At 41.2% G+C, this 13,983-nt stretch overlaps 1 protein-coding gene across 1 annotated transcript in view; it reads left to right on the top strand.

The window, feature by feature from the left end:
* PIK3AP1 (phosphoinositide-3-kinase adaptor protein 1) overlaps window positions 1-13,983 on the top strand; it is a 50,813-nt gene that overhangs the window by 18,126 nt on the left and 18,704 nt on the right. The window contains exons 3-8 of the mRNA XM_062580212.1: window positions 5,875-6,023; window positions 7,364-7,508; window positions 8,988-9,130; window positions 10,187-10,319; window positions 11,084-11,280; window positions 12,295-12,484. Of these exons, the coding sequence (XP_062436196.1) occupies window positions 5,875-6,023; window positions 7,364-7,508; window positions 8,988-9,130; window positions 10,187-10,319; window positions 11,084-11,280; window positions 12,295-12,484 (957 nt within the window). The remainder of the gene's footprint in view (window positions 1-5,874; window positions 6,024-7,363; window positions 7,509-8,987; window positions 9,131-10,186; window positions 10,320-11,083; window positions 11,281-12,294; window positions 12,485-13,983) is intronic.

A 13,983-nucleotide genomic window follows, 5' to 3' on the forward strand; every position in this document is an offset into this window, starting at 1 on the left:
CATGCTGGATTCAGACTACATCTGTTCCCTGAGATCTTGCATGTTGCAATTGGAAGAATCACTGTCATCTCAGGTGCATCCAGTCCTTTCCATTAAAGGTCCTGCTCTTAGCTCAGTGCTGCTAGTGAATGAGCAAGAGCTGTGTGTTTGAAAGAGTTTTGCAGAAGGTCATGAATTGCAATTTCCTCTTTATTCTGTAATAGGATCACTTATGTTCACTTATCGTCCTGGGGAAATTGTTGAGCTATGAGACTTACTTGCACTTGGATCTTTGTGGATGGTTTCCTCAGACAGTGTGCAACATTACGGACCAAGAGTGTTCCTTCCTGAGCTGCTGAGAGAGGGGGGCTACAAGCCAACAAACCTGAACTGAGCTAGAAGAGCTGTTTCCTGCAGTCATGTGCAATCAGGGCAGAGCAGGCTGAGGAGCGTTGCTGGGGCAGATAATGTGTGGTAGGCAGTTTTCCAGCTGTTACCTGTGTGGTGTTGGATCCATGTAAAGAATTCTAGTGGTGTGTTAATCTAGTTTGTGTTTCCATCCATTGCTAATGTGAGAAGGACTTCCCATTTGGGACTCCGCCTTGTGCTTCTGCATAGGAGGTGTCATGCAAGGTACAATCAGTCTGATCATGGTTGTTTCACTGCTGACTTTGCCTCCTCTAGTCCTACTTATCTGATATATTAATAAGGGCCATGCAGCCTCATGCTTTTGTCTATCTGGGCTTGAGGTTTGACTGTAATGTTTGGAAGGGAGAAGCAATGGAATTTGTGTTTGTTGCACCTAGTACAATAGGATCAAGGTCAGAACCATAACATAAACCCACAATTTACTAGTTAGTGCTGAATTTTTGTAAATAATTAAAACCTGAGCCCAGCCCAAGCAGCTGAAACTTCTGGTGACATTTGTTTCTAAACTGGAATACCACCATAGAAAGTGCCTTTGATCCCATAGTTACCATTCTCTGCTGCTTTCCCAGCTACTTTAGGTTTTTATTTTATCACTCTCTCTTCTAGCATCTAGTATCGTTTCAAATTTTTGTCCGTGCTTTCCCTTCTTTGTCCTCTCCATCATTGTGGCTTTTCTGGTTTTCTTTTCTTAACCTCACTGTTCTCAGAACTACGTGCTAGGTTTCCTGTTCCTCCTGCACAAGCATGGCATTTTTTGACCATTTTCTTATCTGTAATGCTAATATTTACAGGAGTGACTTGGAGTTGCCCTTGGCATAGGGTAAACAACTTTTGGTGACTCAACTTCAAATACTTGTTCATTTTGAAGATGAAACTAAAATATAACTTGGAAGTAGAGTCTCAGAATGCTGAGCTAGGAAAAGTGAACAGATTCATTCACGTGGGTTAAATTTTAATGATGGTCATGAAAGCCTTTTGCACTCTACTGCATAGACTTTTTTTCTTTTTTCAGTTATATGTTTGTTGATCTAAAATATAATAAAGGAAAATAATCTCCTTAAGATAGGATGGGATGTACTTTATAGAGGAACTGTGGAGTAAAGTAGGTTTTTGAGTTTTAAGGATATTTATTGTTGTAGTAAGTTAGAAAGGTAAACACAGCTGTATCTTCCAGCTTCTCACAACTTGTTGAAACTCTAGTTCTGTCAGCAGATCTCTTAGTAATCCAGTTGTGCTCTTCGTGAGGCTACAACTTCCCTAAGAGACACACACGTGTGAACAAACACACTCAAGCAAAACTTAGCCTAGATTTATGGATTGGTCCTATAGGTTGCTTTTTCATGAAAGATGAAAACTAGTTTATTTTAACTTCCAAAATCACTTTTACAGGACTAATGAAATGTGGCCATTGCTTTGTAGAACTGACTATCTGTCACTTAAATCTATAAGCGTAGTGCCAAAACCAACCTGCTTAGGATGCGGGATTGGAGGGGAAGGGGTGTTGGAAAGGAAAGTGAGATGTTCTATACCTTATTTGTTCTTTAAAGACAGTTTTAAAAGATTTTACGTTTTGTTTTTTTCTTCTTATCTGCTGCTTTCCTACATGTTTTTCTCCCCTTTCTGTTGAAAAGGGAAATAACAGTGTTGCTATAGTACCTGTTAGACAGAGGGATTATTACGAGCTGTTTCATTGCTGAATGTGTATCTCTTTGGCAAAGCAGGGGTGTTGAGGTTAGCATGATGAAAGGTAACTTTCCCATCTCCTCAGAGTTCTTTAGCAGTACTTTGCCTACTTCCAGTAAATGCAGCTGGAGTTACTCAGGGAGCCTTGATGTCCTTGTTCATGCTTGGAAAAGGAGGCTGGCCAGCTGTGAGCCTCAGGCAATAACAGGAGCTCTCTTTGAGGGCCTTCTCTCTTGCTCTGGGTGCACTGAGGTGAGAGTCTGAGGTTTTGTGAAAGCTACTTGTTTCTGCTAGAGAGTCGGTCAATGGGAAAAATGGAAGCGTTCAAAGATGCCAAGGTGGTAGCCTACATATGGAGAACAGGTCATTGCTCAGTCATGCCATTTGCATTAATAACTAGCTGAAGTGCTCTGGACAAGCTGCTGACTCCTTCCGAGAGCTCACGTGTCCTGTGGTGTAAGAGCTGAGCTGTGAGTACTGAGAAACCACAGCTGCCAGCTCCAGGCAGATAGTCAGCCAGCTTAGCCAGGAGGAAATGGATGACAGCAAGCTGTATGCTCTGTAGAACAGCAGATTAAAATAACTGCCTGCTTCGTATTATTTTCTAAGGCTACTAAATGTCTCCAGAAGCCTGTAGCCAGTCCTATGCTTTCCCTGGCATTTTCCCTAGGGTGAGTTTCTGCAGTCGGCAGGGCAGCTCTCTGGGGAGCCAGGCAGGAGAGACTAGAAGAGGCCTGTGTAGAGTTGCTCTCTGTAACTCAACTACTAATACTTCCTGGAGGCGAGTGCGTTCTTCAAACTGAAATGTGGTTGGGTTTCTTGGACCGCATCTCCTCGCGTAGTTGCTGTTCTCACGAATGTTTCAGTGTCAGGCGTGGCCCGAGGTAGCCTTCATTTAAAGGGGAACAGAAAGGCCTTTCTGTGCAGAGCCATTTATAACCAAGAGTTGTTGACCTACAGCAGCTGCTGATGAAGAAGCTCAGTTCAGGTATTCTCTTAACTTTCTGATGAGTCTGATTTCCTCAGTGATGACCTCTCTAACCTGGGTGTCATTCTGACAGTCCGGCAATATAATTGCTGGATGTATATATGCAAATGTGCTTCATTTCTCAAGTGTCTTTGTGAGCGGGAGTCCTGATCTAATAACACGTGCCACTTCAGTGTTGCAACTGTTATCAAAAGTAATAAGGGGGTTTCCTCATCTGATGCTTGCATGTTCACAAATTGCTAATGTGAATGGAACTTGCAAGATGTCTTCTGTAGCATCACTTGGCTGCTTATAGGGGAAGTTGGTAATATGCAATTTCAGAATTTTCTGAGAGAAAAAACAAATGAATGATTCATGTGTGAAAATCCGAGTGCCTGTTCCATCAGCTGTTAATCCAACAACTGAATAACATTGCTTGTTTCTTCCCATATTACCTAACAGTTCTGTTCTTACGTGACCTCCAGGCAATCAGCTTTGTTAGAATAATGCAGAAGTGCAGCACAGGGTCAAGCAATGCTAGAATTTCTCAAAAGCTCAAGTACAGATTCCTGTAAATCTCCTTCATTTGCTAATTTGTAACTACTTGCTCCCCTCTTATCCTTGGTTACTGAGGATGATTTACCTGAGGTCCACAGCTTTAGGTTTTACTCTCCTCTGAAATGGAACATACATTAGGCAAGTTAAGTACAAATTACCACACTGACAATTCCATGTTATGAAGTGGGGGATGATGCATTTAGTATCAAGATATATGCAAGTGTGAGCTCATGCATAAGTTTCAGGATTTTAATAGTTTGCTGTGATTTGGTCAGTGCTAGCTCTCTTACCTGCAGTGGACTTATTCTTTCTAATTTAGTCATAATGGAAATGACTAAAAGAGACTAAAGAGAGTCTATTCCAATAACTATACCAAATGCTTGAAGTGGCAGGTACTGTGGAGGATGTGGGACCAGCACTTTATTTCCTCCTGTGCAGCTGGACAACCTGGCACTCTGAGATGGGAGCAGTGCACCTTTCCCCAAGAGAAGATTCCCAAAACTCGGATCTGGCTCTTGCAGCCGATGACTGTGGACAGTATCAATTAAAATACTGAGCTAAGGAATTTTAAAACTTCAGTCCATTTTCAGTAATACTTAGTACTGCTGCCTGAAAGTTAAAACGCTACCTTCAGCATGTAACCCCATGTCAAAGTATTTTTTTTTTCTTAGTCAAATCTGTATATTAGCATTGGTGCAGCTTTGAAATCTGGTTGCTAAATTACAAGTGCTTTTGTAGATTTAAGAAACGTTGATGCTGGCGGTGATGCCGTGCTGGAACTTTGCAGAGCAGCAAATTTTTGTCTCTGCTCTCTTCCTACAGTAAACATTTAGGCAACAATTTAGTTGTATTCATGCAAGTAAGATTACTTGCTATGTAGAGTGATTCACATGCTAAATGTGTGTACCACTATTTAACAAAGTTTTTAGATGAACAGTTTGCTAAACTTTTGAGGCATAAAACCTGTCTCCTGAAAAAAAAATCCATTATATAATCCATAAAATTCTATTTAAATGTATAGAAAATATTTTTTAAAAGTGCATGTGACAAGAAAGAGGATTTTGAATATCCTAAGCTTAAATCTTTATGAGTAATAATAATGAACTCATTTAGATTTAAATTCCTAACTGATTTCTGAGTTCCCTGAAACACTGGAACAACACTGTTAGTTTCAGGGAACTTAGAAATTTTGGCTGTGGGAGATACAATTTTAAGCATTCATGCCAGTCTTCTAGCAAGGGAAGTCAGTGACTTTCACCTCATTTTTTAGTAGATGGGAAAAATGGTATGAAGAGGTAGAAATTAGATTAATATTCTATCTGCTAAATGGATACAAAATTGGCTGTCCTTTATTTTCCCTAGAAAAGTAATTTCTAGCTGTGATAGGAGAACTTAATCTATGTAGCTATCTTAGTTCTTGCTACTTTTTTTTGTGATACCAATTCAATTTGCTCTTTTATCAAAAAAAAAAAAAAAAAAAAAAAAGGTTCTTGGGAAACAGGAGTGATACCATTGTTCTGTGCGCAGAATGTAGGGTTACATGTATTTTTCTTTCCTCTTGGGCCTGTTTGAGTAGAGTACTGTGATTCTTCCACCCAAAGGCTTTGGTATGTTATGAGTTCACTCTCACATAGATATATGTGTTTACAGTTCTTGCTTTAGGAGCAGGTTTCCTTCAGGGTACTGCTTAATGTTGTACTTTCTGGCACAACTGTGAACTCAGGAGATACAATAAGCAATTCAAGCAGGACCCAGAAATCTAAGGACAACACTGAAATTAAAGAAGAATAGTTTTCCTTCATTTTCTTTAGGAGAGGAGGACTCTGAAGGCTGCTGCTTATCCTCTTGCCATGCACTCCAAGCACAGCTGGAGCCAGATGACTCCAGTTGCTGAACAATCATTCTTATATTAGATGTTGACGTACTAATTTTCCCGTCTACTGTGAGGAAGGGACTGCCCATCTCAACAAAGACTTGCTTTGTGCTGCCTAAGCACGTTCGGTGCTGCTCCACCACTTCTGTGTCTTTGCAAACGTCCCCCAGCAGTCCCCATAGGGAATGAATAAGGAAACTCTGTAGTTTCCCCTTTTCACCTAGATCCCCTTTTCTGAGCATTAGTTTGAGAAGTGCTGCAAGTTCCCCTCCCTCCACCTCTTACCCCATTCTCTTCTAGGCTGTTTCTCAGGACATGCATGATGTGTCCATGCATTTTCAGCAAATGAGAATGATGTAACAGGATTCTGTATGCTTTATTTTAGACTCGGGCTGTGACTCTGTGACTGATACAGAGGCAGAAGACGAGAAGAACCCAGTTTACTCCTCCAGACTTGCCATGAATGAAGAGCATGGGTCATCCAAGAGTGTGGGGGACTGTCCAGTCGTGCAGCCTGACCACATACGTTGTGGGGTACTGTATCTCTACTCCTTGACAGCATTCTTGTTGTGGGCTGATGCAACACTTTATGGACATCTTTAATGCACAGCGTTACGCACAGCATACTGGCCTGGGGAGTAGTCCCTAATTCCTTTTCTGCTGCCTTCACCCACAGTCCCCTGCCTTCAGTGTGTGATTCATGAGCTCACTTCCTTAGGGTGAGAAAATAGCTAGGTGACATGCAATATCTAGTGTTTTCTAGGCTGCAGTGTTATTTCTTGACAGTCTCATTAACCTCATTGCTTGTATTGTGTATTGTGAGGCAGATTCACACTCTTGAATCCCCATCTGGTAAGCTTTGGGGGCAGAAAGTGGAGCAAGGTGATGTAATGAACCAATAAACTCCAGAAACCAGATGCAGTCTAATCCAGCAAGTTCTGTTGCATGTTCTGCAGGTGCCTGCAAAGAGCTTGGATCGTGGCTTCCTGTCTGAAAAACACCATTTCTTAGTGTAACATTTCCTCAGACAGAAAACCTGTAATACCACATGCCAGGAGAAAAGCATATGGCATGACTAGCTTCACCTCCTCTGTGGTGTACTTTCAAATCTGTGTAGCTTGGACTTTCATTGTATAGTTTTGAGGTGTAAAGCACCAGTGTGGGAGGGACTGTTTGTCAGAGGAAACATCAAAGCTAGCAATTCAGCAAAGGTTCACTGAAGTGTGACTGCTATTTTACATTATTTCCTCCTCATATGATTGTGGTAGGGGCAGATTCAAGCTCCAGTGCACTGAGGCAATGTTAGATATTTTTCCCTTATTTGTATCAGTTTTGCTAGTTCATGGGATTTAAAAATTCTCTTGGTGTTTTTTCTTTAAGCATCAACTGAAGGAATCATATGATTCTGGGAGCCTCTGCTTTTACTTAAAGCCTGAAAATTTTGCCTTTTAAACAAAGCCCTGGCTAAAGACAAATAGAGAAAATAAGGATAATCTGAGGAAGCGGCTGCAAACCCTTTCATCTCTGAAAGATGTTCATTTAAATTCAAAGTTCATTCCTTTTTTTCTGGTTGGAATGGGGCTGTGCTGTTTGAGGAAAGAGGCTGATATAATTCAGACTAAATGGCAAGAAAGAGTTTCTGATGTCACAGAATTTATTAGCTTAAGGTCTGCATTTATGCTAGTGCAAGTCTATAACAAGAAACCAGCTGCCTGGTTACTCCATCACTGGAAAAAGCTTCTGAAAACTGTTCAGGACCACAGAAATAATTGATGATAATTTATGTGGTAGTTGCAATGACAACAAAATCCTTAGAAAAAGGACTTCAACAAAGTAAATGCTCTTACATTGTGAACTAATGCCTTTGCTTTTAGGTGCAGACAACAGTTTATATTATCATGAGATGTAAACTAGATGGCAAAGTGAAAACTGAAGTCGAATTCTCTCCAGAGAATGCATCATCTGTGCGAGTACTGGCCAAGATGGAGAATGAGTACACAATCTCTGTGGAGGCTCCAAGTAAGCTGGGTTGAGAATTTTTTTTTTTTTTTTTAACTTCCTTTCCTTCCTTTCTCTCCTAACATACCTATCATGTAAAGTGACAGAGAGGTACAATGTAGGGATTGTAACACAGGAAAATCATAGGCCAGGAAATATTGAATATATACTCCCATCTGTGATGCTTCTGTGGTGTGAACCTGAGAGAAATTGCTGCTTGGAGTCTCTAGTTTACTATTACTCAGTAGTAGTAGGGTGGCAATGTGAAGGCGTCTTACTGGGAGTTCAGAGAGCAGATTACAGCTTGTAAAGCACTGTGTGTTTTTACCACCACCATGTTAGTATTGGCAGAGTGTCAGGAGAAGGTTAAGTGCCATAAATAATTTCTTGATTATGACAGCACATATTTAATGTTTTAGGAACTGTGTGAGATCAGAGCTGAAACTGGTTATCCTAGCTTGCCTTTGAAATCAGAGTTGTTCAGTTATTCTAGATACTTACATTTACAGAAGTTCAGGTTGTCTGAGCTTTAGGTTCACTTGTCTAGGGGCAAGAGTTCAGAAGAGTCTTACAGATTTATAGCAGATTCCCAGGATGGTTTTATTTAATTGACTTTGGTCAATTAATGGATTAAAGGATTTAAGGATGGTAATCTCAGCCTTATTAAAAAGTTCAACTTAATCTGTTCTAAATTAAAGCCTCTAATTTAAACATGGACCTGGAAACTAACTTGCACTTTGTATTATTATTAGGAATTTTGTACTGATGAAGTCGCTAAGTATGTTAATCCTGTGGTTTCTAACAGTAAGAGAAATAAACTTGTAATTCCTTACATACGTGACAGAGTTACTCCTTCAGTGGTTTCCCGACTTGTCACAATCAGGCATATATACAGAGAAAGATTAATTTCAGTTGGATTCAAAATACTTGTGTTTCAGAGAGGAAGAATAGATGCATAAGTGCACTCTGGGAATACAATCAAGAAGCTCCCAAGGCTCATGTAGGAGATAATTTCTGTGCCTGGGTAAAGTTGCAGAACTAGAGTTCTTTTAAGTTGATTTCATTCACAGAAGCTAGTAAGGCTGAGAGGGATGCAAAATTTCTAGTGACTTTTCCAGTTCCTGCCCCTTCTTCCTCAGCTCTCATATTCTATGGCATGATTTGGAGACTGCTCCAGTGAAACTCCAGAACTAGGGAGGCTGTAAGGTTCTGTAATTTGGGGTGATGTGCTGTTAACATTAGAGGGCCAGACTAGGGTTAACAGAGGACCCAGCAGGTCAGCGGTAATGTGCATTAACATCGCTCTTGTGCTTCCAAAGTACTTTCCTACCTGGTGTTCTGACCAACCTCCTCTTTTTCATATCTTTTTGTGAATTTACAACATAAACTCTTCTGGTATACAGCTGGCATCTCCACACCTCTCCTATCCTCAGGTCACTTGATGCAGACTCATTGCCATTGTTTATTCTTAATGGTGATTTCTTCTCTTTCTTTTTGAAGATTTAACCTCTGGGACGGTGCCTATGCAGATATATTCAGGGGACCTGATGGTGGGAGAAACAAGCATCGTCTATCATACTGATATGGAGGAAATCAGCAGTCTGTTGGCTAATGCAGCTAACCCAGTGCAGTTCATGTGCCAGGTAATGATTCTAGCATTCAGCTGCTTTGGAAACCAGTTGTTTCAGATGGCAGACAAGTGGACATAAACAAAAATGCCGGCTATGAGATAGCTCTTCTGAAAATAAGAAATGCGAGGTTATTTTGGGGGTAGCCTAACAACATCCTCTTTTAGCAAAAGTGTAACTTGAAAAATTAGAATGACAGAACTTGATATCAACAGAAGTACATGAAGAAATAGGTTATTTGGAAATCTCTACCTAAGGGTTTTTGGAAAAGATGTGAAAAGGTAGCAAAGATTCTCGCTATGTGAATGAAATAGAGTAAAATAAAAGTAACTGAAATTATTCCTAATACCTATTTTTTAAAGACAGTCCTGACAGTCATGACATATTTTGAACACTTAGGGTACCTGAACACTATTGGAGGGGTAAAGATTTCATGAGCAAGTTCTCTAGCTCTGTTGCCTTTGCTGCCTGTTTGCATGTCCCTGATCAGCTACAAAACAGAAGTCTACAGAGTATTGATAGTCACCAGCATAGTCATGGCTGATGAGTCTCTTCTCCCTTTCCTTTTTAGTTCAAGTTATAGAGCATGTATAGGCACTGGACTGTGCCTCTACTTGGGAAATCGGCATGCTTCACAGTCTTTGATTAAGAACTGGTTCCAAAAGCCAAACCCAAAGTGTACACAAGAGTAATTCACAACGAACTAGTTCCTGCTTAAAGCAGGAATTACCCTTCATTGGCACCGTTTCAGAAGTGAGATGATACTAATGGAGGAAGTAGGAAGTAATCGTCCTCCCTCCTTCCAGTTACATGACTACCTTTCTCCTTGCATTCTGTCTTGCTTACTGTGCTTTAGAGAATAAAATCTCATCTGTTCAGATCTATGATACTCTTTCTGGACCAAGAAGCTGTTCATGTTCTTTTTTTGATCTGAACATTGGCACCATCTGTAATTTACGTCTGGTGTTTTCTGATGCATGTTAAATAAACCTTTCCAAATCACCTTATAGATCTCTACTTAACTGAATTTTCAAATTTCCCCAAATAAAATCACTTTCTATTTACCTCTAGGCCTTTAAAATCGTGCCATACAGCATAGAAGCACTGGACAAACTGCTGACTGAGTCACTGAAGAAGAACATTCCTGCCAGTGGCTTACACCTGTTTGGAATCAACCAGCTGGAAGAAGAAGATATGACAACAAGTAAGTTGAAAGGTTTTTTGTTGGTGGTGGTGCTGGCGTTTTTTTTTTTTTTTTTATAAACATCATCTGCAACAGTTGTGTTCCTTGAAGATGTCTTGGAGCTCCTTAACACTGCAGTACATAGTACATACACAAGCTATCTTGAAATGTTGGGTCTTAGCCAGGAAGCTAAAATTCTGATGATGCCTACAGAAAAGGGACTGCTCTTTGGTTTTGGGTAACTCTTTTTAGTACATGCTTCAGTTTCATGTTTTGCATTGTGACAGATAGAGCCACATGGACAGCTTCAAACAACCAAAATGAAAAGAAGATGCCCCCAAATGTATCCAGTATCTTCTCCCTTGCCCTCCTCCCAGTCATATGTGGCATTTCTCCCCAACTTTATGACTCTGCACTAATGTGCAGAATGGGCACTTACTAGCTAGATGAGTGTGGCACTATGACATGCCTGTCTTACATGAGCTGGTTCCTGCTGGAATGATGATTTAGGGGAGGTCCTTCCAATCATGTGATTCTACGTATCTTCAGCTATTACAGTGCAAAATTCCCACTAAAGATCATAGGACTCAAACTTGGAGATGCACTAGTTAACTCTGATAGTTTATTCATGCAGAGCTAGGTCCATTTTGAAATGATATATATACTTTTCAGGGCTTTCGTACCTGCTTTGGTCTGTGTCTTTGCTAGGAAGTCTATTTCTCGCCTACTGGCTCTGTTCCTGCTAGAGAGAAGCTTAGCTTTTTAAAGGACCTTTGTTCTCACAGATCAGAGGGATGAAGAGTTGCCGACACTGCTTCACTTTTCTGCAAGATACGGGCTGAAGAACCTCACCGCCCTGCTGCTTACATGCCCCGGAGCACTGCAGGCCTACAGTGTAGCCAACAAATACGGCCACTATCCGAACACCATAGCAGAAAAGCATGGCTTTAAAGACCTCCGCCAGTTCATTGATGAATATGTGGTAAGAGGGAGCAGTGGTCCTTCCATGCTGCCCTGTGGGTAGCAGGTGTGGGTAGTGGCATCAAGCTTGGCATTTAAAGTGCTGTGGGAGCAGGAATACTGGGGTAGCAAAGGGCACAGTGTGGTGTGGTAAGGTATAGAAAGGTGTAGAAAGCAATGTCCAGCCACTATGAAAGCTTCCACGCTGGAGAGTTGGATTCATCTCTGAAGCCAGGGAAGTTCTTAGGGTATCTGGAGAGAGCAAAAAAAAAGGAAGCCTGCCGTGCTTGATTTGCTTATGACCCACCCATCTAATGATGTTTCTGCAGGTATGTGGTACCTGGTGTGAGGCTTTTCTAACCCCCGATCTAGGCAAAAATACAGTGCATTCGTCCCACTTGCTTTAGGGAGTAGTACAGCAAAATGGGGTGTGGTTGGGTAGGTGCAGCCCCAGATGCTCTTTGATTAGTGATAGTACAGTATAGATTGATTATTAGCTCTTTTACAATCTATCTATGAAGTCTGCCTGTTCCACTTGAAGTGCAGTTCTTCTTGTGTTCGTGTGACGGTCCATCCTTACTTGCTTTCTCTGTGTGAGGCTCAATTCACAATTCTGTTATCTTTGAGCCAGCTTAGAAATCAGCCCTTTGGCTTCTTCCAGATTACAAAGTGGACCAGCTGCATCAGGCAGTTGTCTGTATTTGGTTGTTAGGTGTGTTGGGGGGGGTCTAACCTTCCTTTTTCACTTGACTTGTTTTCAGCCTACACACTTCACAGTAATGAGCAGTTTCTCTGCTCAGATCACATGATTCTTGAGCAGATTTTATTTGCCTTTATTTTTAGTGGAAAATTTTGTATAACTGTTTCTAACAGACATTCTAACATTGTCTGAATGATGGGTGATAGATCTGCCAGCTTTAGTGTGGCTGGCACCCTATTGCATTAGTATTTAGGCTTTTCCATGTGTCCATGCCTATTGGAGACATACTTGAACATACAAACTTGAACATTTTTTCTTGCACTCTTTTCTCTCCAGGAAACTGCAGATATGCTGAAGAGTCACATTAAGGAAGAGCTGATGCAAGGGGAGGAGGATGAGTCTGTTTATGAGTCCATGGCTCATCTGTCCACTGACTTGTTGATGAAATGTTCCCTGAATCCTGGTTCTGATGAAGAGCTCTATGAATCCATGGCTGGCTTTGTCCCTGGTGCCTCAGAAGACCTTTGTACGTATAATCTTTGTGATATGCTAGACTTAGAGGCCTTAGCTGCACTGTCTCATGCACATAGCAGAGCCTTTGTTGAGTTTTAGAGTAAGGGCTAGTTATAGCATTTCTGCTCTTGCTCCAATGAAGCTATGGTTCAGTTCTCATGTTTTCTAATAGAAGACTGAGTTACCTTAGCTTTACCATAACTTGTGCCAAAGCTTAGTAACCCACATTCCTAGTAACAGACCATGTCCGGTGTGAAACGGACACACCTTATGCTGTCAGACATGGTCATCCTAAGCAAAACCAGTGCACTCCAAACTGATGTGCAGGTGGAGGAGAAGCCATGGAAGCATCCCCCAGCTTTTGTGAAACTTAATGCCTTTACTAATAGTGGTGCTATTGATTGAGTTTAGAAGGATTAGAAGAAACTACTGTACAGTTTGGCTTTGCTCAGAGATGGCCTGAACCACAACACTGCTATGTGACAGGGACCCTGCCTGTGATGGTGCAGCTGCTGGCAGAGCTATACCACTGGCCATGGTAAGAAAAGCTGTGAAGCAAGATGGTGGCATGCAGCTTGGCAATCAAAGGCAAACAAAGTTCCTCATGGGTACTCCCCTGAAAAGTGACCAAATACCACTGGCTGGATGGTTGATATGCCCAGACTAATTACCTGTATTCACTGAAGTGCTTCTGTGGTACTCAGATGTCCTTAAGAATTTATTAATAGAGGGAAGAGGCTTGTCTGCCTAATGAAAGGTGAAGCTACATCCTGTGAAGACAGGAATAGAAACTGATGTTTTTTGGAGTACTGTGAATGCCAGAAGATATAACGATGTATTTGGTGTGTGGGAAGGATAGGGGGATGCAAGTGGATTATTAAACTTGTTCCTAGGTTGAGACTTTGAAAAGAGGGTGGCTGCTTGTTGCAGATATAGGCTGTACACTACGATATGAAGGAGGAGGACCAGAAGTCTGTTCCCAAGAGATACCTGGAAGTGCTCTAAGGCTTTTTATAATTGTCAGGGTTCAAGGTCAAGAGCTGTTTTCTCATTATTTTGAGGACTCTCTCAACTCTGAGCAAGTGAGGTAGCATTTGGAAGAGACTGAATCTTCTAGAATGTGCCCTATCTCTCATTTCTGAGATCCAGGGAGTTCGGGCACTTCGTATGGTGACCAGATGAGCATTTGTTATTTCCAGATTCTGAGCAGAAGTGAAAAAGTCTGACAGAGGATGAAGGCAACTGAGGTTTGGGATAGGGTTAGATTTGGAAGCTGTAATGCTGTAATCACACTAGTGATGCAGAATGTTCTGTCATAATTCCACAAATCTGTTTAGCTGCCTTCTTCCAAGCTACTGCTTTTGTTGGAACACTGTATGTATTTAAAAAGGAAGTCTGTAAACACAGTTCAGTGAAAGCCTCAATCTAGATTTCTGTGCTTTCTGTGCAATTGTAATTTTACTTTAAAATTTGTAGGTACTAATTTATGAATGCCCTTCTTCCAGAAACATG

Source organism: Rhea pennata, chromosome 7 (assembly GCF_028389875.1).
Source record: "Rhea pennata isolate bPtePen1 chromosome 7, bPtePen1.pri, whole genome shotgun sequence".
Classification (NCBI taxonomy): Eukaryota; Metazoa; Chordata; class Aves; order Rheiformes; family Rheidae; genus Rhea; species Rhea pennata.